Source organism: Coturnix japonica, chromosome 5 (genome assembly GCF_054131305.1).
Source record: "Coturnix japonica strain WE chromosome 5, WE-NBRP24, whole genome shotgun sequence".
NCBI lineage: Eukaryota > Metazoa > Chordata > Aves > Galliformes > Phasianidae > Coturnix > Coturnix japonica.
Genome location: NC_140667.1, coordinates 47,293,163 through 47,321,096, shown reverse-complemented (window position 1 = coordinate 47,321,096; position 27,934 = coordinate 47,293,163). Strand labels below are relative to the sequence as shown.

General features: G+C 39.7%; 2 protein-coding genes across 3 annotated transcripts in view; both read right to left on the bottom strand.

Moving 5' to 3' along the window:
• The window catches only part of DYNC1H1 (dynein cytoplasmic 1 heavy chain 1), a 38,328-nt gene extending 21,709 nt beyond the window's left edge, over positions 1-16,619 (bottom strand). The window contains exons 1-30 of the mRNA XM_015865420.2: positions 16,318-16,619; positions 14,666-14,753; positions 13,952-14,125; positions 13,475-13,730; positions 12,628-12,814; positions 12,155-12,426; positions 11,817-12,044; positions 10,420-11,496; positions 9,977-10,156; positions 9,295-9,444; positions 8,853-8,999; positions 8,583-8,723; positions 8,265-8,441; positions 8,046-8,156; positions 7,843-7,962; positions 7,373-7,612; positions 6,951-7,106; positions 6,473-6,586; positions 5,766-5,876; positions 5,476-5,685; positions 4,962-5,108; positions 4,626-4,792; positions 3,794-3,967; positions 2,895-3,060; positions 2,629-2,817; positions 2,350-2,544; positions 1,395-1,677; positions 1,038-1,138; positions 531-690; positions 164-407 (exon numbers count right to left, since the gene is read on the bottom strand). Coding sequence (XP_015720906.2) covers positions 164-407; positions 531-690; positions 1,038-1,138; positions 1,395-1,677; positions 2,350-2,544; positions 2,629-2,817; positions 2,895-3,060; positions 3,794-3,967; positions 4,626-4,792; positions 4,962-5,108; positions 5,476-5,685; positions 5,766-5,876; positions 6,473-6,586; positions 6,951-7,106; positions 7,373-7,612; positions 7,843-7,962; positions 8,046-8,156; positions 8,265-8,441; positions 8,583-8,723; positions 8,853-8,999; positions 9,295-9,444; positions 9,977-10,156; positions 10,420-11,496; positions 11,817-12,044; positions 12,155-12,426; positions 12,628-12,814; positions 13,475-13,730; positions 13,952-14,125; positions 14,666-14,753; positions 16,318-16,591 — 6,239 coding nt within the window. The 5' untranslated portion in view covers positions 16,592-16,619. The remainder of the gene's footprint in view (positions 1-163; positions 408-530; positions 691-1,037; positions 1,139-1,394; positions 1,678-2,349; positions 2,545-2,628; positions 2,818-2,894; positions 3,061-3,793; positions 3,968-4,625; positions 4,793-4,961; positions 5,109-5,475; positions 5,686-5,765; positions 5,877-6,472; positions 6,587-6,950; positions 7,107-7,372; positions 7,613-7,842; positions 7,963-8,045; positions 8,157-8,264; positions 8,442-8,582; positions 8,724-8,852; positions 9,000-9,294; positions 9,445-9,976; positions 10,157-10,419; positions 11,497-11,816; positions 12,045-12,154; positions 12,427-12,627; positions 12,815-13,474; positions 13,731-13,951; positions 14,126-14,665; positions 14,754-16,317) is intronic.
• A 2,852-nt stretch (positions 16,620-19,471) lies between these two features.
• The window catches only part of PPP2R5C (protein phosphatase 2 regulatory subunit B'gamma), a 61,947-nt gene continuing 53,484 nt past the window's right edge, over positions 19,472-27,934 (bottom strand). For both annotated transcript variants that reach the window (XM_085549452.1, XM_015865421.3), the window contains 3 exons: positions 26,728-26,800; positions 24,382-24,498; positions 19,472-22,441 (listed from right to left, as the gene is read on the bottom strand). In XM_085549452.1, coding sequence (XP_085405578.1) covers positions 22,310-22,441; positions 24,382-24,498; positions 26,728-26,800 — 322 coding nt within the window. In that variant the 3' untranslated portion in view covers positions 19,472-22,309. The remainder of the gene's footprint in view (positions 22,442-24,381; positions 24,499-26,727; positions 26,801-27,934) is intronic.

The window sequence follows — 27,934 nt, the reverse complement described above, 5'->3', positions numbered from 1 at the left end:
AAAACATGACTCTCAACAGTGACCAACACATCATACAAGAAAATACATGCCATTGTTTGATTGGAATAATTGCTATGCAGTGTACTTGGTTAGTCTCAAAGAATGTTACAAATTAGAACAATAAGCTGTATATGTAGCTACAGGAACCAAACTTGACACTCACTTGAAGAACGGTACTATCTTATTGGCAAGCACTTCAGCTGTACGGAAACCTTGGGAGTACAGCATGACCTGGGCAATCAGCTGACGGTCTGGTTTTGTCATTGCCAAGCTACGGAACAACTTCTTCAGATTGTCAGGTAGATTCGATCTGCCTGCATAGCCAGGATTCATGGTGATGAAGATAGCCATGTCAGGGCTCACTTTGACTTGTTTGTTCAGCAGCTCACAAGTAATAGGTGTTGCAGCTGAAAAGAGACGGAAAGTAGTTTCATTCATGGACTGTTGGGAGAAATGTAACTGAGCAACAAAACAGCACCAAGGACACTGAAGATGTTACACAATACTACCGGAAGGGAACAGTGACATACTCTTATCATAGTTGGGGTTGGAATGCTCTCGCAAAGCTTCCTGGATGCACTGAACTTGCTGTGAAACAGCAGACAGCATGCGCTCCTCCAGTCGGTTGAACTCATCAAAACAGCCCCAGGCACCCACTTGGCAAAGACCCACAAAGATACGTCCCATTGCCTGCACAGAGACAAGAAAATTCACTGAAGTAGCGTGATCCTTCTTGCCTACACATAGGCAACAGGAATGGATCACAGTACTTTAGATAGGGCTTCCAAAGCAAGGAGGAACTGCATTTGTACACAAGTCATACTCCTTCTAAGAGTTGTAAAAAAAAATTCTATTGACTTTTAGATATTTGCTGCCTTTTTGTTACTACAGTACTATGGTGTATTCCCAAAACAGTGGAAGTGTATCCACTGCAAGATGCTTTGCTTGCTGTTATCACTAATGTTTGCCACTCTTCTAGTAATCTATCACAAGAGTTACAGAATTACAAAGCATTTCAGAAGAGCAAATGGACTTACCTGGAAGTCAAATGTCTCATCACAGTTGAAAACCAACACGAAGCGGCCAAGCTGATGTCCAAGAGCCTTCACAGATTCTGTTTTACCAGTACCAGCAGGACCTAATTTTGAAGCAAGAGAAACATGCTTTAGTGTTTATGGTCTCAGGCACCTTTGCCTAACCACATAATCTGCCAGCACATCTATTCCAATGGGCCTCAGTAAGGAACCTAAACTTGCTACACCTTCTCCCAAAAGACTGTTTAGTTCTTCAACATCTTAGTTAAAAACATTCTGAAACCTTAGACTACAGCTGCACATCCCAGGGAGTTAAAGTTCATATTCTTATGTTTTTAGTGCTCTTCAATACCAACATACCAAATGGTGATCCTCCAAGTCTTGCCTCCAGGGCTTGTGTCATTGTCAGGTAACAGCGGTCAGTAAGAGGAGTCTGTACTAGCTTATCCTGTACCCCAAGGTACTCAAAACCATAGTTGAATTTGGCATTTGCCATCTGAATGGAGAGCTGCTGTAACACATCTGTCTGTTTTGGGTCAAAGTAGAACCGCATCTGGCTGAGCCACTCGAAGGACTTGGAGTTGTCGACCTTGCTTCTCAACAGTGATCTCGTAACATCCCTTTGGTGCACCAACTCAGTGATCTGGAAAATGCAAGTAACCCCTCAGATGGCAGCAGTACATCGCTAGTAAAGCCAGGAATTCTACAACTTTTCAGATTGCATTGCAGCACAGTGAACTGCCATCATTCAGAAATCATGACCTACCAACAATACCTGTTTTAAAAAGAGCTGATATGAAGACAGAACTAACAATGTTGACTGCTCTTGCTAAGGACTTTCCTATCTTTCAGCAAAGCAGCCTGGTCCTCCATTAGTCTGTTAATCCATTACAATGCTGAACAAGGTATTTTCCTTCCCAGAAACTATGAAGACAATGCTACTAAAAAGGTGAGATATCACCTTTAAAAATCCAAAGGAACAACTCAGAGTGCTTTTACTCTATGCTCCCAACCCGCAATCTCTATTTAGATACAAAAGTATATAGTAATAGTAGCTTAATAAGATATTTTACTTTGGAATAAAGAAAACAGTAACATTTACATCCAGAATAGGCAGCCTAGTCCATAATAGGCCATCATGTAGCAAAATCACAAGAGTTTAAAACCACAGCCACCTACAGAACCAGGGCTTGTTGCTTAAATTGCAATAATCGTTCAGAGGAAAAAAAAAAAGTGTTAGACTGATCTTTCTCATTAAATAGTTATACAGCCTCTCTTCCTAACACACACAAGAGGAAAGGAGGTTTTCACTTACCAAGTGCTCCAGTTTCCTTCTGCGAAGAGGTGGCTGCTCCATCAGTACAGAGTCTGCCAGGACATTGAGTGTGACCTCAACGTTAGCTAGCACTGACTGGAGAGGACTGCTGTCCCCACCTCCACTCATACCATTGAGGGCTGACTCAACATTTTCAGACCATGCAATCTGGGCTGACAGGACAACAAGCTGAGCCTGTGTAACAGAAAATCCACATCAGACAGTTTTCTTCACTGCAGTAACTAAACTGCAACATGCTCAGATGTCCCATATTGATACCTGGAATTTGTCAATCCAAGAGATGTAGACTGCTGGATCAATCGAAGTTGCTTTTCCAAAGATTTCTACTTCAGTAACAGATTCCGCAAGCAATTTGGCAAGGGTCACCCTCATTTCTTTCTCAACCAGAGTGAGCCACTCATTAATCTTGGGATGTTCTGTGATGGAGACTGGGGTTTTGAACAGCACCTGAAAGAGTCAACTTAAATTCAATCTACATTCACATATTTACGAAATTTAATTAAAGAGAAACAACGCAGATCTACCTCCTCTCCTTCGCGTGAGGATATGCCCAGAACCACAGAATTATCTTCATTGAGAATGATGCTAGAAACGCCAGCAAACATCTTCTTGAAGTGTTTCTGAAGTTTAGCAACATTCTTGCTGTTTCCAATGATTTCGAGCAAGTCTTCATCACCAACAAAGTAAAACCTAATAATTATTTAAAAACAGATCTGTATCAAAACTCCAACTATCACTTTTACCTACTACAGACATGGACATTTCAGAGGCAGATGCTGTATGGGAGTAACTGACACTCAGTTCTCCAGTACTGTAAGAGGGCAAGAACCATAAGTTCACCATAAGAGTTCAGTTCTAAAACCTAGCTTCAGTTCATGTAATACCATCCATATAAAAGTGCATACGTGCTTCATACTGTGGAGCATTTTATTTACTTATCCATCGCTGAAATATCCACAGCAGTGCTTGGAAATTAATTCTCTTACACAGACAGAACTTCCACTTTCAGAGGTTCTCATGCTAAGTCACTCATATTCTCTCATGTTAAGCAACAGACTAGTTGATGACACGCAATAAGTCAGAACCAGCATCTTAAATACCGTATCATGACAGTTAAGATACTGTTCTTTAATCCTCCAAATCAAGCAGTTCAGAAAAGAATCTGTAAGTTTATAGAAATCAGCTGCAATTACTCTAATTTCTGAACCCCTAAAACCAGCCACAAACCATCAAGTACAAGAAATCTCAGTTCCGCTTCCTGAGAGGAAGCTTTAACTGGATTCAGTATTTTGAGGTCAGAAATTTACAGGTATAACCCCTTATTTATACGCAGTACATGAAGACTAGCAGAGGCTTTACACAACAGCACACTATTCCTGTACAGAAACAGCAAGTTACTTTTCTTCCACGGTCAACTTCTTACCGAGGGAAAGAGGACCTCTCCCTTTCCAGGTATTCACCCAGCGCCTTTTGGATCTTCCCAAGCAAGTCTGCCAGTCTCTCCAGTGATCTTTGCACACCTTGTATGTTGAGAACATCCATCACCAGTGGAGATTTGGACACCTTTTTCATGAGTGCCAGAAATTCAGTGCTGATGCTGCAAGTAAAATAACAATACTTCAGTGTAAATTCACTAACTGCAGGGCACCAGATCTCTAAAGTTATTTCCCTAATTGTTGCAGCTACCCTGTGGAACACAAGGCTAAATTACAGTAACAGTTCTTCATTTATTTCACAATACCACCACCAAAAATATACAGCTTCTTCACAAAGTTAACTCCATCAACTCCACTGCTAAAGGCCTAATTTTCTTCCCTTCCCACAAAGATGCATCAAAGAGATTCTTTGATTTGATAGGAAGTGTGTGGAACAAATACAGACAAATCAAAGTGGAGGAAGAAAACGGCACTTTAGGGTGACACCAAAGGCAGCGGCAACAGTTGTAAGCTTGCTTTCTAACAGCCACAGTGCCAGAAAAATTCTGGAGTTAACTGACTGGAACTCAGAAAAAATCACCTAAATTCAGATCAACCATTAAAACTGCCTGTTACCTTTTCTATTACAAGCTTTCTTCTGTCATGGTTGTCAATAGACAGTTTTTGCTTATTTTTTTTTGCTTAATGAACTTAAGTTTGCAAAAGGGTTGTAATCCAACCAGACCAGGTATTCTGGCTTAGGAAAATGCTACACCAAGGTTATGAAATGGTAGACCTGTTCAGATAGGCAAGGAAAGAAGAAAGAAACTAAAAAGTTACCTCTGGAACCGCTGTGTCTCCACTGGCAGTAAGTGCTTGATGTCTGCGCTACCAGTGAAGATACCCTCCAAGTAGACCCATCGCCTCTGGACGTCTATCCAGACATCAAAGAGTGCCATGATCCGATTCAGTTTATCTTCCCAGCTGAGGGCATCCTCCTCAAACACCTGAAGTATAAATGGTGCATTAGCACTCATTTTTATAATTCCAGGACCAGTTACCGTTTGTAAAGATTCACTTAAGAGTAATAAAGTACACACATACAATTGTCAACTGAAACATAAGACAGGAAGTCAGAACTAAATGAAGATTCTTCAGTTTTTCTCTCCCATTTACCTTGTAGTATGGTGACAGCTTCATAGCGGACACACTGTTAATGTGCTCTTTTACTTTGTTGAAAAGGTCATCCCATCCTCGAATCAATCGACATTTGTTCTGATAATTGACCAAATCCAGTTCATAGGTGTTCCATACTTCTCTTATCTGAAGGGAAAGACAGGTGAGATATGACATTGACTACTTCTGCTTTCACATAATTACAAAGTAGAAGTGTATCACAATCAGGTTTACTCAAGGATTCTGAGTTTATGCTCAAGTTGTTATTAAAGACAGAGAATACAACACTGCTAGCATTTTTAGCAGTCATTACTGAGGACTACTCTTGCAAAATGAGTCAAGTTTCACCACCAGAATCTTCACAGCTTTAAGCTGTTCCCAAAAAGCAGTGTTTCATGGAGTCTGAGCACTTCTATCAACAGCTTAGATTGACAAGTTTAATACCTAAGTGTCAGCTACCTGACAGAAAAGCTGATTTGATATCATGTACATACATAGGAGAGTTGATACTAGCCTGTTTCAAGAACTCCTCCAAAGCCATTTCTCCCTGAGCTACAAGCAGTACATCTTTGACGATTGCTTCATTCCTCTGTAAATCAACATCCCAGATCTGCCCCAAGGTCAGTTCTGAGACAACCCAGTTAACATGAAGCCTCTTCATCAGCTGTTTCCAGTGACGATCTTTGAGTGCCTCTGATTTCAGTTCAATAACTAACATGTTTATCTACGGAAGACAAGAAAGCAAGTTACACCTTGGAACACGAACTACAAAGTTCATGCATTTTAGAAATGAGTGCCATTTACCTTCATGTAGCCTTTCAGAAGTCTCTGAACATACTCATAGGAAGCATACTGTCGCAAGCGGGCCGGGAAATTCTTCAGTTGGTTGAGCAGAACATCTAGGTTTTGTCGAAGCTGTCAGTAACAAAATAAATATTGATCTGTGCATATAACTGCATTCATAAAAGCAAACAGCTTATTTCAGAGAGGTGTCTGTGAAAATACAAAGTGTAAACTACTGCACAGCTTTTTCAGTGTTGTAGTTATTTGTGTAAGACATGGTTGCTGTGTTGCTGAAAATACAGTTTTATTTGTCCAATTAAGAATTAAGAAACGGTATTGTCATAGGCAGTGTATTTGGCTTAGTGTTCCCATTTCTACCTCCTGAGCACTTAAAACAAAACTGACGCTGTTCATCCAGCTATAAGATGAAGTTCTCTTACTGAGGTCCAACAGCCTACTTAAAACCAGCATAGCGCAAACATATATATATTTTCTGTATAAAGTCCAGTCTCATTAATGGAATCACACTGGATAATTATGTAACTTGTGGCAAATGCTGCGATTTCAAGTTTAGCATTTAAAGAAACATGCTGATGAGATGCACACAAAGGTACATAAGCAGTGCAAATAGTCTGAAATGTGACAAATGGGCAGTTCTATCTCAAGAAGTCCAATTCTTAATTCACATATGCTTCCAGTAGTTATACTGTGTATGTGTAGCGTAATACCTTGCGAGGCTGCACTGAAACCCAGGGCTGCTCTTTCATCTGATCAATCTGCTCCCAGACCTTTGAGAGCTCAGACCAAACGCCTTTGAGATCCTGCAGCTCTTCTAGGGCTACCTAAAGTAAAAAAAACCAAACATCAGCAATTAGTTTCCATTTCCTCACAGTAAATACTATGGGGGAATTAGAAAGAATCTTTGAACATGACAAAAACAATCAGATAGCCTGATAATTCAACAAGATCGCAATAGCTAAAGGGACCCAGAACAGATTCTTGTGTTTTTTTGTCACCTAATAGCTTCACAAGAGTAAGGCAGTCATAGAAGAAATCACAGACAATCTTTTAGGCAAGAACCGATTGACCATGGAGACCTACATCTTGACACAGTTACTTAACAGATTACAAGTCACCTTCCAAAAGGAAGAGAGAAATAGAACTGAACCATTTTGCCATGAGGCTGACAAAAAGCATAGGTTATACCTGCACACGTTCTTCACTGCCACTGAGCAATCCTGTATCTGTTAGTTCTAGAGCCTCCTTGGCCTTTGCACACTTCTCACGATCATCTTTCAGCCTCCCAAATTTTCCTTCATAAATGGTAAGAGCTTGAAGAGCTTCTTCTGGACGCAAGTTGCCCTAAAGTTTGGAAGACATATTAATCCAGAGAGTTCACAGTCAAGTTGAAGCTAACTTAAAAGCAAGGCCTGAATACAAAATGATTCCAGATTTTAAGGGTAAATTTACCTTTACCACCCCAGTAAACAAGTAAGTTAATGAACAAATAAAAACGGAATTCTCACAAAGAGACTTTTACCATTATGCATTTCAAAAAAAGCATTAAAATAGTTAACTGCCAAAAAACTACCTCATTTGATGAATGAACATTAATTATCATTGCTTACTGTTACAGGCTTTGTTTTCTCCCAGTCTGCTAGCAAGTCAGTTGTTCTGCTCTCTACTGCCCTATCCTCTTGAACTATCTTCATCTGCAGGTTTGCTACTTGTTGTTGAATGGCAGAATCCTTCCGACGCATGATGTCATTAAAGGCACCCCATTCTCCCTCAATGTTGTCAATATACAGCCAAGAGGATGGAAACTGGAACCTCTGTTTCTCGAGCAGCCGCTGACCATTGCGATATAGCTGTAGGAGACAGTGATTCTAAGTTAAGTATCAGCTTTTCAACTAATAGTGCAAGACTAAATACTCAACATGTGTTAACAAGCACTTGCTACAGACTCCTCAGAATATAAGTTCCAGTTTATTCTCAAGAAGACTTGAATGCTATGAAGCTAAGCTCTAATGTCATTACTTCACTTAAGAGTGAAATCCAACATTCTCCAAAGCAAGAAACACTGAGCAAGGCAACATACCTCCACTTGCTTTTCAAATTGTTTGATTTTACGTTTCAGGGACTGCACATATGTTATGAATGTCACTGCATCCGATGTGCTGGCCGTATCCACTGAATGCTGCTCCAGTTCTTGACGGGACTGCATGGGGCAATAAGTCAGCATTTCAGAGAACTAGAACAAGTTTATCTGAAAATGAAAAACTAGAGATAGATGAGTCTTACCTTGGAAATTTGTGAATGAAACTCTGTCATATTCTGACCGAGCATTTGGCCAAATTTGCTGAGCACTTCCTTGTGCCAGGAGTCATACTTCAAGTTCACCTTTGATTGTACCTACAGTTGAACAAGGTTACACAATAGTTATTAGTCTTGTTATTTTCTCTTATGCACCCCATCTGAATTTTAATGCATTTGTCACAATCAATAACTGCCATTTCTTACCTTTCCATAGTCTATCACAACAGGTCCAAATTCCTTTCTAGTTTCTGCATTGTCAAATGTTCCTCTGGCCTTTCTTATCTGAACTAAAAGGGCTTGCCACTTATTTAGGTCTTCTCCAAGGCGGTTGTATATGTTTTCAGCCTGCATATCCCACAGGCACTGGTACTGCAGCCAAACCTAATAAAGAAATTTCACAACATTTCTAACTTTTCTGGTACATTCTAAATGATGTTCCCTCCAACTCTGAAAATCCTTAATTAAAATGAGTAAAGTCCACATTCATTTTAAGTGAAGCATCATGTACTGTCAGCTTCATACCTTGACGTACTGCTCCACCTCAGTCACGATTCCCTCAACAGCACAGTATGCCTCCTCCAGAGCTGCAAGGCCATCAGGCATCCGTGTTAAACCATTACGATAGAACTTCTCTTCCTCAGACAGTTCATAATGCACTCCAACCTGAGAACGACATGGGATATACATGAAATTTTACTGTACTTGAATTCAGTGCTTCAATAACACGCTAATGCTGAATGCAAATAAGTACAAAGCAAAAAGAATTGCTCAGACTTAGATATTGACACTCACCTGGTATCTCTGACTTTGAATTCTTGGTAGTGACAGGATTACTGTCTGCCATGAGAACAGTTCTTGATAAAGTTTGTACCTGCACTCTTCAATCGGTGGATTCAAGTATATCACCTGGTTGGTTATTCTTAGTTCGTGTACGATGTTCTGCAGAAACAGTGAACATAGTCAGTACTGGAAGATGCTACTACAACCCACACTGACACGAATTTGGGACTTCATGAAGCAGCATTTGCTCTTGGAAAGCAACTAACACTTATATGAGTGAAGCTTAATATTTCTTCAAAACCATATGCAGAAAAAATGCTTATCTGCCATAAAAGCCTGAACTAAAAATCACTGCATTAAATGACCAGAAATGAAAGAAAAAAAACCCAACCAAATACTGCCCCCACATACATAAACAAAGAAACAGCCACGAAACAAAGTACCAGCCACTTACTTTGATCTTGGGTTCTCCACCAGGCTTATGGCTCACTTGTGGAGCATCTGTATCCATATCAACTTCTGCTTTGTCGTCTGCTTGCCCCAGAAGAACTTGGGTCCAGGCTCTCAGCCCGGCTTGCAGGCGAACACCCAGGATTCTTTCAATCTACAGAAAGGAAGCCATGTTGGAAAAAAGGTGCATAGGACTGCATAAAGAGACTCACTGTCAGCATATCCTGACACCAGATACACTGTGATGTCTCAAAGAACCAAGTGCTCCTTTACCAAGCAACTACATATAAGAGGTGTAAGAGTTCTGGTAGGCTTTTTGGTGAACACCAACTCAAGGGCTCTGTTGTTGTCAAGGACTTCAGTGGAATTAAGCAATTTTAACTGCTTTCGAGTTGGCCTAGTGTCCAACAATCTGAGACATAACAAGCAGTTTTAAACACTGCTAAGGTAGACAGTCTTCACTACCAGCATATCAAATCCTCCCCATCCCTTTTTGACCTTACTCTTAAGCACGTTCTACAGAGTCAAGCTGAATCAAACTTGTTTCTTCAAGGAAACTCCTCTGGAGTTCATTAATCTCAAAAGATAACAGCTGAAAACAAACAAGTCTTCCATCTTCTGCACTAGTATTTTGCACCCGATTACAATGTTTCCTCCAAATACAGACTACTTGATCTGAAGCCTACCTCCATATCCAGCTTATTGACCCAGATTGGCAAGTTTGAATATGAATGAAGATTTAAGTCATCCACAGCTTTCTGGACCCTGTTCAAGATTTCAGAGAAAGTCTTATGATCATACATGCATGTTTCCAGTGATCTCACTTCCAGGTCTATTTTCTCTTCAATAATGAGCAGATCATCCACCTAACAAAAAGATTTAAGTAAAGAAGAACGTTATTTTGAGAGATTAGAGACACAACAATATCTATGCAGAAATGGTTCGTCAGTTTATTTTATTTGAATGCACTAAGTAAATAAATTTCAGTTCTACTGAAATATCCATTTAGCTGGCCAATTTGTATTAACTGACCACTTAATTGAAGACTACTACAAAGTCCACTTCTGTTTAATGACTCATTAGTGAAGCACTAAAGTTCAGAATTTGAAAGATAAATGGTGTAACAAACCTTTTCCTGGAAACTGAAGACAGTCTCAGCCAAACGCTGCACATATGGATCAAGTTTGTATGACTCCCACACAAGTGCAATTCCTTCTGCAATCAAAGCCTGCACCTCCTTTTTCAAGCCAGCAACCAGAAGTGAGATAGTATTACGCTCTTCCACTTTCTCACATGTTCGTTCATATGTACGGACACTTTCAATCAGTGAAATGGCAAATGGATAGAGCTGGTTTGCCTGGTGAGCTTTGTTGACAATTGCTAGAGGAACACGGAAACCCAGCCACTTCAGGTTTCGCACTTCTTTTGAAAGTGTAATTATTTCTGGAAGGAAGTTGACTTTCAGTTTTAGGACGTTTCCACTTCGACCTCTAACACGAGTACTTTCAATGGTGAAGATACGACCAGACACGCCAAGATTGCGTTGCTGAACTTTTCTTGCCCAGTCATCAAAGATCTCTTGAGTGTTGAGCTTCATGCGAAAACTATCTCCATCTTGCTTTAATTTCTGACCTTCTACATGGTTCTCCCAGCCTTTGCCAAGGACATCTTCAACACGCTTCATGTAAGCAGTGAGCTGTCGGTCAATCTGTTTTGCCCAGATTATAGACCCAGACACTGGAGGCAGGTCACGAACGTGACTCATCTTACAAGCTTGACTTTGTGGGTATTGTACCTTAAATTTGTCATGAAGAGACTCGATGTCATCTTTCACACGCTGAATCAATTGTGTTTGATATTCACGAATGGCACCTCGAATGTGAGGCCTGACAAACAAGGCATTAAACCGAGAGAAGATCCTGAACATTTCATTGGCATTCTTTGCTGTACCAAGCTGGTCTCTCAGACGAGCAGTTATTCTTGTTTCAACCCTATCAATTCTTTCATCGTATCTTTTCATTGCTGCCTCCCAAGCTTCTGTACCTTCTTTGGAAACGTCTAACCCATCCACTTCCTTGACATTCTCATAAGCGAGATTGACTTCTTCAATGGCATTAGCATCTGCAGCATCAAAAAGTACTTCTGCTACTTTCATATCTTGAGGTTCAGGCACATCTCCTTGATTTTGTTGGGCAACAGCAGTTACCTGCATTAAAAACCAGTTAATGAATCAGATGCCTCAAATTTTAACTAGAAATAGCTAAACCCAGCCCATTCTAACAAGCACTGCAAAAAACTTACACGTAAGTACCCAAACCCTTAGCAGTTTTAGTAATATTTCTGATTTAAGCTCAATGAAGAACAGAAAAAACTAACTACCTTAAAAACTTCCACCACTATGTAAGTGGAAGTCACCTAGTTTAATATAACAGCCCCATTCCTCTGCATCACTACATAAGCAAGAAACACTACTTCTAAGCAAGAAAGCACATAGCTGTTCTGCCTGGTAACAATTAAGAGTCTTACCTGAGGTCGCAAGACTCTCACAATAACTGCCCTCAGCTGCTCATGCTGACGCCTGAATTTCCTCATTTGATCAAGGCGAGACTGGAGTTTCCTATGAGCAGGACTGATACGCCACACCATCTTCAGGTTCTCTTCCCTTTTTCTTTTCACAATATCTCTTAGCAGAACTTGTAGCTTCTCATATTCATCATCCCAGGTTTGGAAAACTTCAAAGCATGCAATCATTACCTGAAGAAAGTTTCAGGATATAAACTTTAGCTACCAAATGAAGTACCTCTTAATATTCACCACTCAATACAAAAACACAGTCTCTACCATTGCAAAACTCATGAGCATACCTTTTCAAACTCTTCATAGGCAACATGCATCAGTTTTCTGGTTCCCAACACTTTAAGCAGCTGAGAGCTCAGATCTCTTGAAATAGCCTCCACTAAACGCAATGCCCTTTGGATTGGATACTTTGTGTTTCTGATTTTTCTCAAATGAGTAAATATTGCAACAAGGGCCTGCCTTATCTTGTCCAGCTCAGTAGCAGACAGCAAGTCATTCAGTGGAAAGTCTTTCATCAGTGGATTATAGTCATTCACAGTTTCCAGAGCCTGTTTTAGACCTAAAAGCAAATGAAGATGTTTTGACTTAGAACTTTCCATTTAATTTATCTGCACAATACAATAGCTTTAACAAGACCAACACTCCTCTACACATCACTGTCCCTTGTACCACAACACTGACGTTTCAGAACAGGTTAAGTACCAGAGGACATCTGAAGAAGATGATGATGGTGAAGAGATTTATGGAGCGGACATTTTACCTGTGTCAGTATCAAAGCTGACAGTAGCGTGAAAACGTTTGCCATGCTTCAGAATATCCAGCGTTAAAAGAACTTCTGGACTTTCACGTTTTTCCTGAATACGATACAAAGCACGCTCCAAGTTTAACCAGAAGCTGATCTCCTGCAATGCAGTGCCTGATGCGGGATCTCGATCTAGTCTGGTCACCTTAAAAACAAAAGAAAAAAAAGCAGGGAGTGAGGAAGGGAGAAAACCATTTAACTTACATGGTTTGGCTTCAAAACCTTGTTCTGTAACTGAATATAACTGAGACATATAACATCTACCAGGATTTAATGTTTACTGATCCCATGGAGAAAAAAAGAAAAGTAGATGCTAATTCTGAGTGCAAGCAGAACAGCAGAGTCCTTTTGCATAATAACAAGCAGGAGTACAATAGATTATGAGACAGAAATGGAGCAACTGTTCTGAAGTGGCTGTGGATGCACCTGGAGAAATATCAGAACAAAACAAACTCCTGTCTCTCTCAACCTGCTGTATAGATTTGAGGAACAGTTACAGACTGCACTGGGAAATTGCTAGCTATGTGTAAATGTTTTATCCTGTAGAGATAACAGTCACATTCTCAACTGTCTGCAGAAGAATTTAGACTAATCTCAATACTTAGACATGGTTCAGTCTAGTCGAGAATTAGACCAGAGTCTTTGATGCCTCAGAAAAGCAGAAAAGTCTCAGATCCCCAGAGTATCCTGCATGTACTACATAACCAGTGCTACATAACCAGTTTCACTGTGTAGATACACAGTGGGATTTTTCTCACTACTAGAGAGCAGTTCTTCTCACACAGTCTGGCACCAGCCTTCTTACCTTTTGTATCTCCCTAATCCAGCGATTAACTCCAGACTGCAGTTGATTGAGGAACAGCGGATCCTCAGCCTTCTCACCAAAATCTGTAACCTTTGGTTTTTCTCCACGTTCGTAACATTGCTTGGCAACATTAGTAATGGTTGCATGAATTGGCAGACTAATCTCTGGAATTTCAATATTCTGCTGAAGATGCAAGAGGCCCATTTCAAGTTCTGCAATCTTCTTCTCAACTGAAGGAGCCATCTTATCGCCATCCCTGAAAGAGCAGAGAGTGCCCTGCTTTGGCACAGAGTGAAAACTAAAACCATCCTGGTCATCCTCCCATCCCCATCCGCTTGGGTCAGCAGTAGCTTCATAAACAACTACACACTTAAACACTTTCACTTTCAACTTGCCTTGGTCACTGTCTTTTCTGTTTTTCATTGAACACTTGCTTTTATCCATGAGTAGAAACGTGCAGTGTTTATATTGAATTACCTGTCTGCTTTGCCAGACTCTCTGATGTAGGACTTGAAAAAGGGAGCAACGGCACTGCTAATGAAAGAGTGTAGTGTTTCATACGGCGAGTCTTCACTGAGAGTGAGCACTCTCAGCTGGAGTGACACTGGTTTGTCTGCATCAATCACTGGTGTGCGCTTAATGAATGCCAGGCTGCGGAACAGAGAGAAGAGTTTTGAAACTTGGGAGACAGACCAGCTTTAACTTGACCGCAAGTTCAGTTCACAGGACATAAATGCTAACCTCCATCTCATACTTTACAATCCCACTTCTGGGGCCTGAAAACAATTCTTCTAATAAATACATCTTTATTCTGAAGTATTCCGCTGTCACTAAACACCCATAGTACAAGAACACTGGAGGCACTCATATTAAGGAGCTTCACATAGGAAAGCGACACATAATGGCCAAACAAAAACAGAAGAACACTGAACCCCAATTGCAAAGGTGTGATGTATTTATATGTATGCATGCTTATTAAATAAACCAATTTCCTTTATGAATTTAACCTCAGAACTAGAAATGTTTTCAAGTCCATCCCTTTCAGCCTTGTGATGCCTTTGTTTTATCAGAGCCTAACCTGAATATGCCCCACCTGAGTAAGCACACTGCATGAAGCACTGATTATCTGCCTGCTTGTGTAGGTTTCGCTTTAATAAGGCAAAAACGTCAAGACGTATTTTACTAACCCACCTGTTTGATTTTATTCCATAATGTATGTCATTGCTGATAGTGTAGGAAATGAACTCTTTTTCCTCTTCTCCTTCATCTCCCACATCCTCTGCAAAAAGTACGCTATGTAAAATACATTTTATTTTTAAAACCCCTGCTGCCCCCCCCACCCAAAATCTCTGCTCCCAAATAAAAACAGCAAACAAAAAAACCCAAAAAGAACCACCAAAAAACCCCACCCAAACCTTCTAAGCAATGGGCATAACAACAAGCGCGTTATCACCCACGTTCTGCTTATGAAGCTGAATGAGATTTTCTGCAGTACAGGAAATGCACTATTTTTTTTGCAGGGATATGCTCCAGGATTGCTACACTAAGAACACTAAGCAATTACTTTTCTCCTTATACGCCGCTTTGTATTTTCAGGCTTTTTCTTTGAAAGCAATGTAGAAATTAAGCCAGAACAAAAAGCACAAGGAAAACCAACACATCACAGCCCCCAGGGGTGGCCAGGCGGTAGTGCAGCCCTTCTTATCAGATGATGTAATTCCTGGGGATGCGCGGAGCTGTGCTGCAATGCAGAGGTTTCAGTGCAGGTTACTCCCCGATGGGGACACACCCTGTAGTGCAGATGCCTATGATATGCATCTGCTTATGTCTAACCTCTTTACCCCTCATTTCATCTGGCCCTGCATACAAGACACACTGTCAGGCTGCAACCTGGAGCACCAGGAGCCTGGCCAGACAGCAACGCCACATCAGACACCACAGGAACCCATGTGTAAGCTGCTGGCGGGCTGCACACCAATTGATACGGCATAATTCTATTACTTCGAAACACAGCCTCTGTTCAGACATATTTGTAAGCAACACCTTCTTTTACACGACCTATTCCGTGCCCAAATCTCAACACAAACGTTGCTTTTAACAGCACCATCTCTGTACGCTGTTAGATCGGATGCAAGGCGGGCTGTGCCCCCAGACAGCCGCTATTAACTGCAAACACACAGCGCGGCTCAGCGCAGTATGTCCTGGCGCTCCCCCCTCGCATTGCGGCTGGACAACAGAGCAGAGACAGGAATGAGGCGTCAACTGCGAGCTCCGGTGGGCGGGCACAGCCACAGACAGACAGCAGGCACTGAATGGCAAACATCCGTGTGATAAAGGAGCCTACTCCTATTTTTTCAGCCTCCATCACGCTAGATCCTATGACCAGAAGGGCCTGTTTAGGGACGCGGCCGTTGACTACCGTAATATTAATTCACTTCTCCAACGAACGGAGCACATAAACCACGGGTACGCCCTTCTGTCAGCCGGGCTGCATCCGACGGCGCTTATTAAACAAAGACACCGCGCCCGGACTGAGGAACCAGGGGCTGTCCCAACTAAGCACCCGCAGCCCGCGCCCCGCCGTTCCGAGCGGGTCAGGCCCCGCGGCGGGCAGAGGGGCAGGGCCCGCTGACGCAGCACTCGGCAGCACCTCTGGAGCCTGCGGGGACAAACAAAGCGCAGCGGACTCCGGCCGTGCCGAGGAGGCCGGACCCGGCGGAAGCGGCCACCGCCCGGCCCTTCCCGGCCCTTCAGCCCCGCTCCCGCCGCGCCCCGTCCATCCCCCGCTCTCCGCCGCCATTTTGCGACGCCGTGATGGCGGCGGGCGCTGGCGCTCGCCTCACCTTTGAGGGTGGAGCGCTCCACCAGCACCGTGTGGACCTGCGGGTCGGAGAGGAATTTGCGCATATGTTCCACGGCGCCCTTCTCCTCCAGGGCCGCCTCCAGCACCGCGGTGGCCTCGCCGCCATCCTCCAGCAGCAGCGGCACCAGCTTGCGCAGGTGCTTCTGCAGCACCGACACGTCGGCCACGTTCTGCACGGCCGAGCCCGACACCTCCATGCCGCCCTCCTCGCCGCCGCCGGGGCCGCCGCCCGCGCCGCTGCCGGAGTCAGACATGCCGAGGCAGGAGGCACCGCCAGGCTCCGCCCGCTCCGGCACCGCCCGCCGCCTTATAAGCGACGCCCCGGCACCGCGGGGGAGACTGGGACGGGCGGGGCGCTCCGCCCCGGGGCTGGGCCGGGCCGCAGAGCTTGGAGCCGGGCCCAGAGGGGTTTGCGGCATGGAAAGGTTGAGGAGCCAGCGCTGGGGACCGCCCGGCACGGTTGTGCATTGAGTTTTATTTGACTGCTTTTTGCTTTCTCCTGAGAGGAAAGAGCCAAGGTGGAAATCCCACCCTCGTTGTCCGCATCGCAGATGACACTCAGATCCAGCTGTTCACCTTGTCCGCTGTATATATCCAGCCTAATAAATCACGGAATGGCTTCAAGGGGAAGGGACCTTACACATCATGCAGTTCTGCCTCTTGCTGCAGGCCTTGAAACACAGCCAGGGATGGGGCAGCTACAGCTTTCGGGCAGTCTGTGCCAAGGCCTCACCCCTCAGCGTGAAGAATTTCTTCCTGCCACCTCATCTAAATCTACCCTCCAGTTTAAACCTGTTATCCTCTGTCTTGACATCTCTCTACCCCCTTTCTAAGCACCTTTCACATAGTAGAAGCCTTCTATTTAATAGGTCATTAACTGTGTTCTTGAAGTGTTCAGTGCAACATCCCCCTACTTTCCACCTAAAGGCCAGCTTGTTCATACACATCTTTTTCTTCTACACGCAGGCCATGCTTTAAGGATTTACAATGAGTATGGAAAAAAAGAGCTGTGTCAGGCTGAATTACACTGAAGACCCATACATAGGTGCTGCCTTGCTGCTTAGTCACTGTCATATCCACATAGTAAACATCAATTCAGGCCAAGGATCCAAAAAACACAGGTTAAATGAACACCTTGGCTCAAGCATAACCCGACATCTCAAAGATGAAAAGCTAGCCTTCATCTGCCTCCAGCAGATACCAGTCATTTTAGAAACACAACACAAAGAAAGCCTCAGAATTCCAAAGGTTTACAGAAGCTTCCCAAAGGCACAAAGGAAAAAAAAATTAGGATTTTATTTATCACCATTTAATACATTTTTGAAGGTCAGCTGCCTGAGGTACAGAAAATCAAATATCCCCCCCCCCCTTGGGTCTGATGCTAACGTTTTCCTTCAGTGATTCCCCCACTCTTTCAACTCTGTATCTTCTCATATTTGCTATATACTTTTAAGCTTTTTAAAATTAAATACTGTAATACTCTCACTCACCTTCTCATCACTGAGTGAACAGTGAAAAACCATGTAATTCACAGATGTTGTAAATGAAAGGAGAATAAAAGTATTCACTAAATTTAAGTAAAATCCCTACTTTCAGATTAAATGGCAATTGATAAGCAGCATTTGGAGCCTAGTAAATCACTGCACAATAGCTGTTGAAATATAACATCTCAATTAAGTGATGTCTGGAATAGGGAGAGATGGTACTGAACTAAGATCTGATGGTCAAAACTGAAGCAGGGATTGAAAAGGAGAAAAAAGGGAGCATGTCACCACAGGTAGAACTTATTAATCAACCCATGTGACATATTGAAGTGAAACTTGCCATGTTTATCTCAAAAGTTTAAATGAATGGGAAACAACCAACCAACCTTTCAGCTTCATATTTTCTTCCTACTCTCAGCTCTTCTCACCTAGATTCAGCTTGCCTGGATCACAACTTGCTGACATCTGCCAATTCATTCCAACTTCTGAGTGGAGCCATGACAAACCAGCCCATTTCTCTCCTGCAACTTCATCATCATGGAGATCGACTTCGGCAAACAATAAGAGTTGTTCATTTCCCTGCGTTTAGCAGTAATTTGGCAGTATTTGAGGCCAAAACAAAGCAAAAACAAGAAAACAATCCTCAAAAACAAAAATCAAAACCCGAAAACAAAACCCAAACAAGCACTTGTTTCCCCCATCTGTAATCCCACAGCCAGCGTACTCCATAAAACTATACTCATTAGACCTTCACACTATGGCCAATCCTATTAGTGTGATCTTCTGGACCACAAGAATGCCTAATATAACTTGATACCCCTTGTATCAGAACATTAGAAGCTCTCCTCTCTAAACCCTTAGGCTGGATGCTTATGTAGCCTCACATTTGGTCTGTGCAGCCCTCCACTTGTGCAGGAATGAATGCAGTCCCAGGATGAATGGGGTTCAGAGAAAGGGAGCTTCAATCATTCTGCTCTTCCATTATGTGAGAAAGGAATGATGTATTATTACCTTCCATAACTTTACAGTAAATTCCCCATTGGGAATTTTTTTTTCATACACAGTATTTAACTACATCAAAGTTTTACTGTATAAGGTAAAGACAGCATAAGCCAAGTCTCATCATTACAAAGAAGCCTCAATATATGGGGTGATCCCAAACCAATCAACCAAACTGACATACACATACTTTGTTAGGGTCTCCTGTGTGGCTGGTTGGGGATAAAATATATATAATACATAAATCAAAAGCCATCTATTTGTTTCAAAGTCAGAATGTTTCTTCTATTCCTGCCACTCGGCCACTTCTCGACTTAATACAACCCTTATTTTTTTTTTTGGCTACTTCACCTGGAGTCTGTCAACATAAATGTTACAAGGTAAAATACAGAGCAGAATATCTTCTGTATCTGTTGCTGGGAGATTTATCAAGTTCTTATCAGTTCTGATAACCGTTCTTAAAGTTGTTTGCTTTTTTGTACCTAATAACTTTTACTCCCCATTACGAACCACTGTAGCCCTCCCACTTTTGGTGAAACTTACAAAGTCCTTCCATTCTCACCGCTCACTCTTCAAACTGATAGTCTGAGCACCCCTCCTCCACCCCCTCCCCAAAGGCCCTGTGCTAAATATATTTTCATGATGAGCAAGTAAAATTCACATGTTCTTTATTTGTCCATATAACACACCATTCATTTTTGTTGTTGTTGTTGTTTTAAAATCAGATAAAAGCAAAATTAAACGGCAGGTGTATGAAGTTCTTCAGAAACAATGCCAGAACAAAAAACTGAGTTACAAAATGTTAAAAAAATATGTCGGTACATTTGAACTTAACATTCCACTACTGCATAATGTTACAGATATTGTCTAATGAAAAATAATTGTGCCACTTACCTATTTTTGCTGTTTCTAGGAATTTTTTATTCTGTACATAGGACAATTCTGTACAAAATATGAAGTCTACATTTTTATTACTTATTACCATAAAACAAGGTACAATGTATGTACAATATTAAAATGAAGCCATACTGAAGCCACACTAAAAAGACACTTGTAATATTACTTTTGACATTCCTGATGTACAGGTGTAATTTTGGAGAACAGGGAAAGGTGTCAAACACAGAACTTTATGAAGAACAACAGTCACCAAAATTCCACTTCAGTTTTTCTTCCTCGTTGTTGTTGTTTTTAATTTTAAAATGGTTTAGTAAAGGATTATAATTATTGATAACAAACGTGCTAAACAATTAGTGGTGACAGATTTGGGAATATTGCCTAATAAAATGACAAGTGGCCCCAAACTTAAAATAGGAATTTATGCAAAGTCTCTGGAAATAGCATATTTCTGTTTCTTTTTGGTGAATGTTTATCTTCAATAAAGAACAGAAATTAAATCTAGACAGTGAAAAAATGTTCTTATACGTTGAGCATCACACAGTCAATCAAACATTGATATACATTTTTTTTTCTTCCCCTCCTCAGGTAACATAATTCCTTTCAGCAACCTCTTGCACAAACATACTGAACACCCAAAATCAAAGGTAACTGATAATCTACCAGCTAAAGATGGAAGTTCAAACAATGGTATATCAAAATACATAGACACTGCTTTACACAATTAAAAAAGCACCCTTTTTCCCTCAAAAGGAGAAGGCATCTTTAAACTGTTCTAATAGAGTTTATCCTAATGGTAAAGCATATTCTCTTTCAAGTTTTACAGGAAATGTTTCAGACGCAGTGGGCATTCCACTTAAAGGTTGGGTTGGTCTTTCAATTTAGTTCTTGTAAGCCAATATCTACTGCTGACAATTTTCTTCCAATAGACAACGTAACAAATATTGGAAATTGTATGTTAAATGCAACCAACAAACAGCAGGCACAGCATCTGCACAAGGTTACTACGAATGTCTGCTTTGTGCAATATTTTCATGGATGCAGGAGACATTATACTTCCTTAAAAAATAAAAGGAAACTATTTTTAAAGAAGCCACGTTTTTATCTCTTTATGCATCAAGACATTAAACATTAAGTTATATCATGTTACTGCCAGAGACAAAGGAAACTAATCACCCATTTAGAATAGCAGAACACATTTCAAACAGCTTGTAAGCAGGATAAGTAAGTCAAAATACTGGCCACCCTGAGAGAAATCAAATATTGAAGACAAAGAACTATATTTTAAAAAAGATTTTCCTCCCGTGCTTTTCCATCTACAACAAAAAGCTCAATACATGCAAGTAATCTTGTGGAATATATAGCAGCATTTGAAGATCATCAGCAATTCAGATGCGTTTTCAGTTCACTCGTGAGGTGTATTTGCAGCACATGTGCTCTTTACAACAACAAAAATATTTTCACAATAAAATTATGGTCACTATCTCCTCAGCTCTTAGACTCCAAAAAAAAAAAAAAAAAAAAAAAAATTAAAATAGAAGCAGAATGGAATTCAATGGTCTGCTCTTTTTCTCCTTTTACTTTATCCTAAGCTTGTGAAGTTTTGTTTCCTGAAAGGCTATGCTCATCTTTCAGATAAAAACTGATGCAGCTGAAATGACACAAAATATCTGCCATGGAATACTGAACTCTTAGAGCCCAAGAAAAATGCTGAGTATTAAAAGCTCAGATAAGGGAGAAAACAGTGAAAGAGCTTTTTATTGACTTGAAAAAAAAAGGTAAATGAAATTTTATATTCAATCTATTCCCAGTCATAGTAAACACTATTTTTTAGGAAAAATTATTCTACCAGTTCATTTCTGGAATACTGGTGCCATATAATATACTGAAGACTGGAAAATATGGCTTTAAATATACATAAAGTATTAGGACATGGAATATATATATATATATACATACCTCCATATCTATATATATATATCTTTATCCTAAATAAAGGAGAAACGAATTCACAGAACCCTTAGAAAGGAATCATGATTGAGGATTGTCATGACAGTTACCAGTTTGTAAGCCATGTTTTATAGTACGAAAGAATAATTACGTACTTTCAAAACTGCTGGTATATTACAAGATAGCAATGTGGAAATACTTATAAAGTTGAGAAATCCTACAAAAGGCTTAATACTCAAATTTGATATAATTTTACTTTTGAAAATGCATATTTATCATTAGTACCAACTACTGGTCATTCATTTATTTAGATGGAATTATAGAATGCTCTTCTCAAATGTGATTATAAAAACTGCATGTCATCAGCTAGTTGGTACTATGATAACACCTCCAGGAAATCGTGTCCACTTGATTATAGTCAACCCAATATTCTGCATATGGAACTGGGTAGTTTACCATTGTTTGAACTACTAATCTTGAGCTGCATACTCTTTTTAAGTTATTGCCTACAGAACTGGGTTGAAGAAAACTTTGACTTTGTGTGTAACCAATAGGTATGGCACAAAAATTAAGTTCTACTGTAGAACTGAGTCCAGAAAAAAAAACAAAAACTGTTCCTCCAAAATAATATTTCACTGTAATAGCTTAATGCCCATCATGTGATATTAATTCATCAGCTCTGCAATGTGATTCCAAGGCTTTCATGGTATAGATATCCTGAGGCAGTTCCGACTTGCGTCGCACAAGAGGACGATCTTTTTTCTGATCTTTCTGTGCCTGAAACCAAAGTAGAACAAACTTGGCAAAAAATATTAATTCCCGAACATTAAAATATTTCTTGCACATCAACGTTTACTTTCTGAGAATTGAAAAATTGTGTGGAAAGAACTTCTTACCACTCCATTTTATGCCACCACCTATCCAGGTTTAAGTCTTGAAACTGTTTTTTTCTTGCTTTTGCCAAGGAAAAAACTCCAGAAACTCTAACAAACTAGAGCTACCAGCAATCATAGCGTTACTATCTTGACAGCCACTTGATCATAACTTCTCTTAAAGTCAAACTCTGACCTCTCTTCCCTCTTTACCATCTTTCATTTTGCTTTACCACTTTCACTAATGCTGTATCAAAATCAAATAGTATTGACCCTGTATTTTTCAACTACATAGTGGTATTTTCTTGCAGTCCTCCCCATGTCCTTCTCATCTACCCCCATCTGGCTGTTAATATTTATTCTTTTCCTTTAAGTTATACTCAGTCTATGAACGAACACAAAGCCCATAATTCCTTTCTGCATATATTCTTTTCATTCTCTTGTCCCCAGCTCCTCTTACCAATCTGTTACAATTCTTATATATTTTGAGCTCAGTTAGGACTGCACTGAAATTTCTTACTCTTTACAATTTCTCTTCAGCCACACAGCTGCAATCTGCAAATGGCATCATCTCAGACATTCCTCAGTTGCAGTGAATGCTATAATTCTCTCCTGATAAATCTGATACGCTAGATTGTAGATGATTGTTAAAGAACACTCAAACAGTCCTCAACAACTCCAAAACTTAGTTTATTTTACCATTTTTTTTCCTATTAGCTTTTACTGCAAACCACTTCAGAAATGAGTGTTTACAAGCTAGCTATCACAGAGTCTAACTCATCACAGAGTATAACTTAAGTGTTGGTTTGTTGTTTTTTTTTAACATCACCCTACTGAATCCAAAATTACATATTTCTTAGAATAGATAAAATATAGCACTGCAGAGTAATTGTAAGTGTTTAATGGAATTTTAAGTAATAAAGGAGATAAAGTCCATGTTATGTTTTCTTAAATCTCTTGTTTGATATTTTCATTCAAATTAACAGAATTTATCTCTGATCTCAATCACTCACCTTGAGATCACTGCTCCGATCTTAAACTTTGCTACACACAGAAGTACTCAGACTATTGATATTTTACCATATAACCGAGTGATACTGTATGGCTTGCTCCCTGTCACCCCATCACCTTCCATTAGCACCCAGTTCAAACAGCTCTCCAAAGCTCTAGTTTTAATGCTGGGACTCTGCTTCCATTAAAGTCAGTTAGAAAAATACCTGAAGATCGCTAAGTGTTAGCTAAAGACAAAAGACTAGAAAGGCCTTGAATCTCTTTGCCTTTTAAATGGAACATTAACAAATGGTGGACAGAGAAGGACGGCCTATGTGCCTGGGCAAGAAAATTCGCATGGTGGACATGCCACAAGTTTTGTCAAATCACTGTAGTAGCTTTAGCCAAAAAAGAAGGTTCCGAATAACAGATAAAAGAAATATAAAATAGTGAGATTCTAGTGCTTATAAATTCTCCGTATTAAAAGACAAAACTGTTACACACTAAAGATTTATACATTTTTAATTCTCCTTAGGGCAAAAGCATTGTTTCTGTCATGACGCAGCTAATTTCTAAGTGGAAAGATAATGAAATCTTTGTAGAAGATCTCAAGAGGTTTTAATCAGATCCCCAGGCATTTGCAAATCAACTCCATACTCCTTGCTGCTCTATTATCACTTTAAAGTAGCAGCTCTAATGAAGTTTATTATTGACATGACAATATAAAATATAGCTCCAGTTTATCTCTGGAACTAACTAAAAAAAGAATTCACAATTAAGAGCAACTACCAGATTTACCATTTGTTAATTCAATTTTGTAAAGGGTACTTTATTATTATCTTCACATAACCTTACCTGACAAGCCTCTTCTTTCACTGTCTTTTTCAGCATCTGCAAATCTTCAATTAAAGGCCCATCTGTTTCCATTGCAACTGGACTGTTCTGCAAGCTCGTGTCACTATATGTTGGGTACTAATAAAATGCAAAGCGTTAAAATAATCATTCCGAGTAGCAGTAACTAAATACTAAGAGAGATTTAGAGCACCTTAATGCTGTAATTATTAGGGATTAGCATAAATATCTTATGCTTCCAGGTACCAAGGAATAAGTTTTCTCCCAAGTGTACACAAAAGATGGCAAAAATGAAAAATTACACTTTATCTGAGTCTCAGTTTTAAAGCATACTCATATTTTGTCAGTTTCTGGCAACTGAAGACTTCTTAATACGCTGTCTGGTGATTTCTGTCTAGTGATTTATGGACAGCATGGCAACACAAACAATGATTTTTATTGCTGGTATAATTTTGTATTTATAAAGAAAATGCACAGTTTAAAAAAATTAAGTTACTAGAGATGAAAAAGCTTCACAGTTAAGTACTTACACAAGGCAGAAAAGCTTAATAAAGCAGCCATACAAGTGCTTTGGGAATTAAAGGGATTACGTGAAAACACTCATAGTACCTAAAACTTGCTGTTCAGTAATCTCAATAGTTTAACCATAGGTTAAGTTTGATTTTAATTCCTACGAGGTTTAAGCTGTCTTTAAATAAAAAACTTGTTTATAAGCACACTTTCTCATCTATTTTTCCTTATAAAAATTTTAGTATTTAACTGTACCAGTAATGTAATACATATAAGATGATTAAAAAATAATCTAATCAGCAAGGGCTGTAATGATCAAGATCTAAAATTTTCAAGTGCATTATGTTATGCAAAGTCAGGGAATAGCTCTGAACAAGTACTGTTAGTAATTAGACAAATTAAGGAAGTGTTAACAAATTTTAGGGTGGAAGCGGGAATTGCTAAAATCAGTTTTATATGGTGCTAGAAGCATCCAGTACTTATGTCAATTCTTCCTTCAGTGAAGCTCTCAGCGTTCAAATTAACCATATTTAAAGTTACTTGTCATTATTAGCTCTCTTCAAGTATGCTATGCAGAACATATGGTATACGGGTTGTGCTACCCAGTTTCAGAAAGTACACTGAATTACAAAAATTGTGAAAACTAGCAATTTTATACTTCAGAACTGTAGATTTTACTACTGCAAGCCTATTCATTTATTTAGTTAGACAGGCAAAGTTCACCATGTATGACAGCAAATGACCATCTACATCAAGCACTCTTCAACCAAGTCTTTTGTATGACATTAGAGAACGGTGTGTCAGTGAAAGACAATCACTACTTTCATGCACGTGGCTCTTTTAAGACTCACTTGTCTCTTCCACTGTTAGGCATAATGTTTGATTTTTAACATTTTTGATTTGAGCAGTTTAGTAACTGTACCCTGAGAATTGCTGTAAAGGAAAAAACATCTATGAAATTCCTCCTCCTTAGGAAAAATATGATCCCATACTTGGTTTTAGAACACCAATGAGATCGTAAAGTGTCCTGCTTCCTTTTATCATTGTTCACTCTTCTACCACTGAAGCTAAGCTGCTGCAAAGGCAGAGTCCTGCCTACAGCAGCAAATCAGCATGATTGAGATAAGGGAAAATGACCTTTCAGAAAATGAATGAATAAATAAAAAGATTAGCTGCATTCCCCAAGAAATGAGAGAGTGGGTGAGGGGAAATTCAGGCTGAACCATCGCCTTCTCCCATGATTTCCAGATAAGCACTCTAAAGGAAATTTTCTTTATCAATATTTTAATTACGTCAGCTCACAAATGCTTGACAGGACGCTTCCTTTTTAGTAAGACTCTGACGTGCACATTCACCAGGAGACTAACCCACAGCAAATATGAGAACAAATGCAGTAGACAAGAATGTACACTTTTAGTTTAATCCATTGGACACAGACAAAATCTGAGCAGTCATAACTCACAGTTTGCAGAAAGATCTCTTTTGTAATATATTATTTGCAAAACAGCTTTCAAAGAGACACCAATTATGGCATCTATGTTTTCCATAATTTTGCACATTAACTTTTCAAACCGCAATACAGTAAATCTCCTATTATAAGAAAAGTAAAAAGTACTTCACATAGTATTTCTCAGAAACCTTTTTTTTTTTTCTTATTAAATAACTACTTGCACAAGAGAAAGGTTACAAATTTTAAAGTACTTTTATTGCATATCTTTCATAATACAATTAATGAAATTGTTTTATTTCCATGATCAGTCAGACCTGTTTCCCCCACTGATATTTAACAAAACTGAAGCATTAGAACATGAGCATCTTATGTTAATCTTTTCTAAATACCTGGGGATTTGATTTGGCTAGATTTTCTATTTTAACCCATGCTTCTTCCCGTTCCTTCAATTTTAGCTTCTCTCTGAAAAAAAAAATTTCAAAGCAAAAAATGGCAAAAGCAGTTTGGTGAATCCTGTATCACAACCTGTGTATTCTCTTTAACATTAAAAGAAAAATCACTAGAAGAATAAATTGTCTGGCAATACCCATTTCAGCTTACCACCCAAAAAATCCACTTCATGTTGGTGCTACAATTTGCATTGTATCAATACCTCATGATCCCAAAGCAACATTAAAAAGAAAAAACCAAACCCAACCCTCCCATGATAGCAACCAGCTAACATGAGCTAATCTCTGCTAACTGTACAATGCTAGAAGGATTATAACTCAAAGGGAAAAAATAATTGAACTATGTTATATGGAGTCCTACTGTCATCTCGGTGGCTTGGGTTATAGTTTAAACAAGAGAAAAAAACCCAGAGATATTTTAAGCTATACACAAATAGACACATTTATAAAACAAAACCCAGAAAGAATCAAAAAGCACAATACATCATTCAATGCAGTCACAAGAAACAACACTTCAGAAGTAAGGTTTCTTTCTGTATACTTGATGTTTTTCAAATTTAAGTTACTGGTTTACCCTACCCTAATAAATTGCTTCATGCACAGACTAGAACAAACTCTTTGAAAGGCGGCAGAGCTGAAAAAGGGTTTTTAAGATCAACAGTGCTTAAAAGAAATACTTTCGGGCTTTATGGGGTAGCTAATCCTGGCTTAAAACCCAGAAATTATAATTCAAGCCTACACACAACTTGCCTGCAGCTCTTCACTAAGTTAAGCTTGAGAGAGGAGTAGAATTCACACTCCATCTAAATTTACTCTATTGTGGTAAAGAATTCTGTTTTGTTCTGATGTCACCCATAGCATTCTGCCTGCCTTAGTTCACTCTCAAAAGAAATGCCACAAAACAACCCCACCCAATAATAACAAACTCAAAACAAACAGAAGAAAAGGAGAAATGATTGATTTCTGATTTAATAAAAGGACTACTACTCATTTGCTATAAGGGAAAACAGATTTACACAGCCTTTGTTCTTTTAAAAAATATTCGCATTTTTGTCCATATTAAAAAAAAAAAAGTAATACTACAAGTTCATCACTTCTACTTCAATTATAATAAGCAGCTCCAAAATTTAAGATTATTTATGTTAGA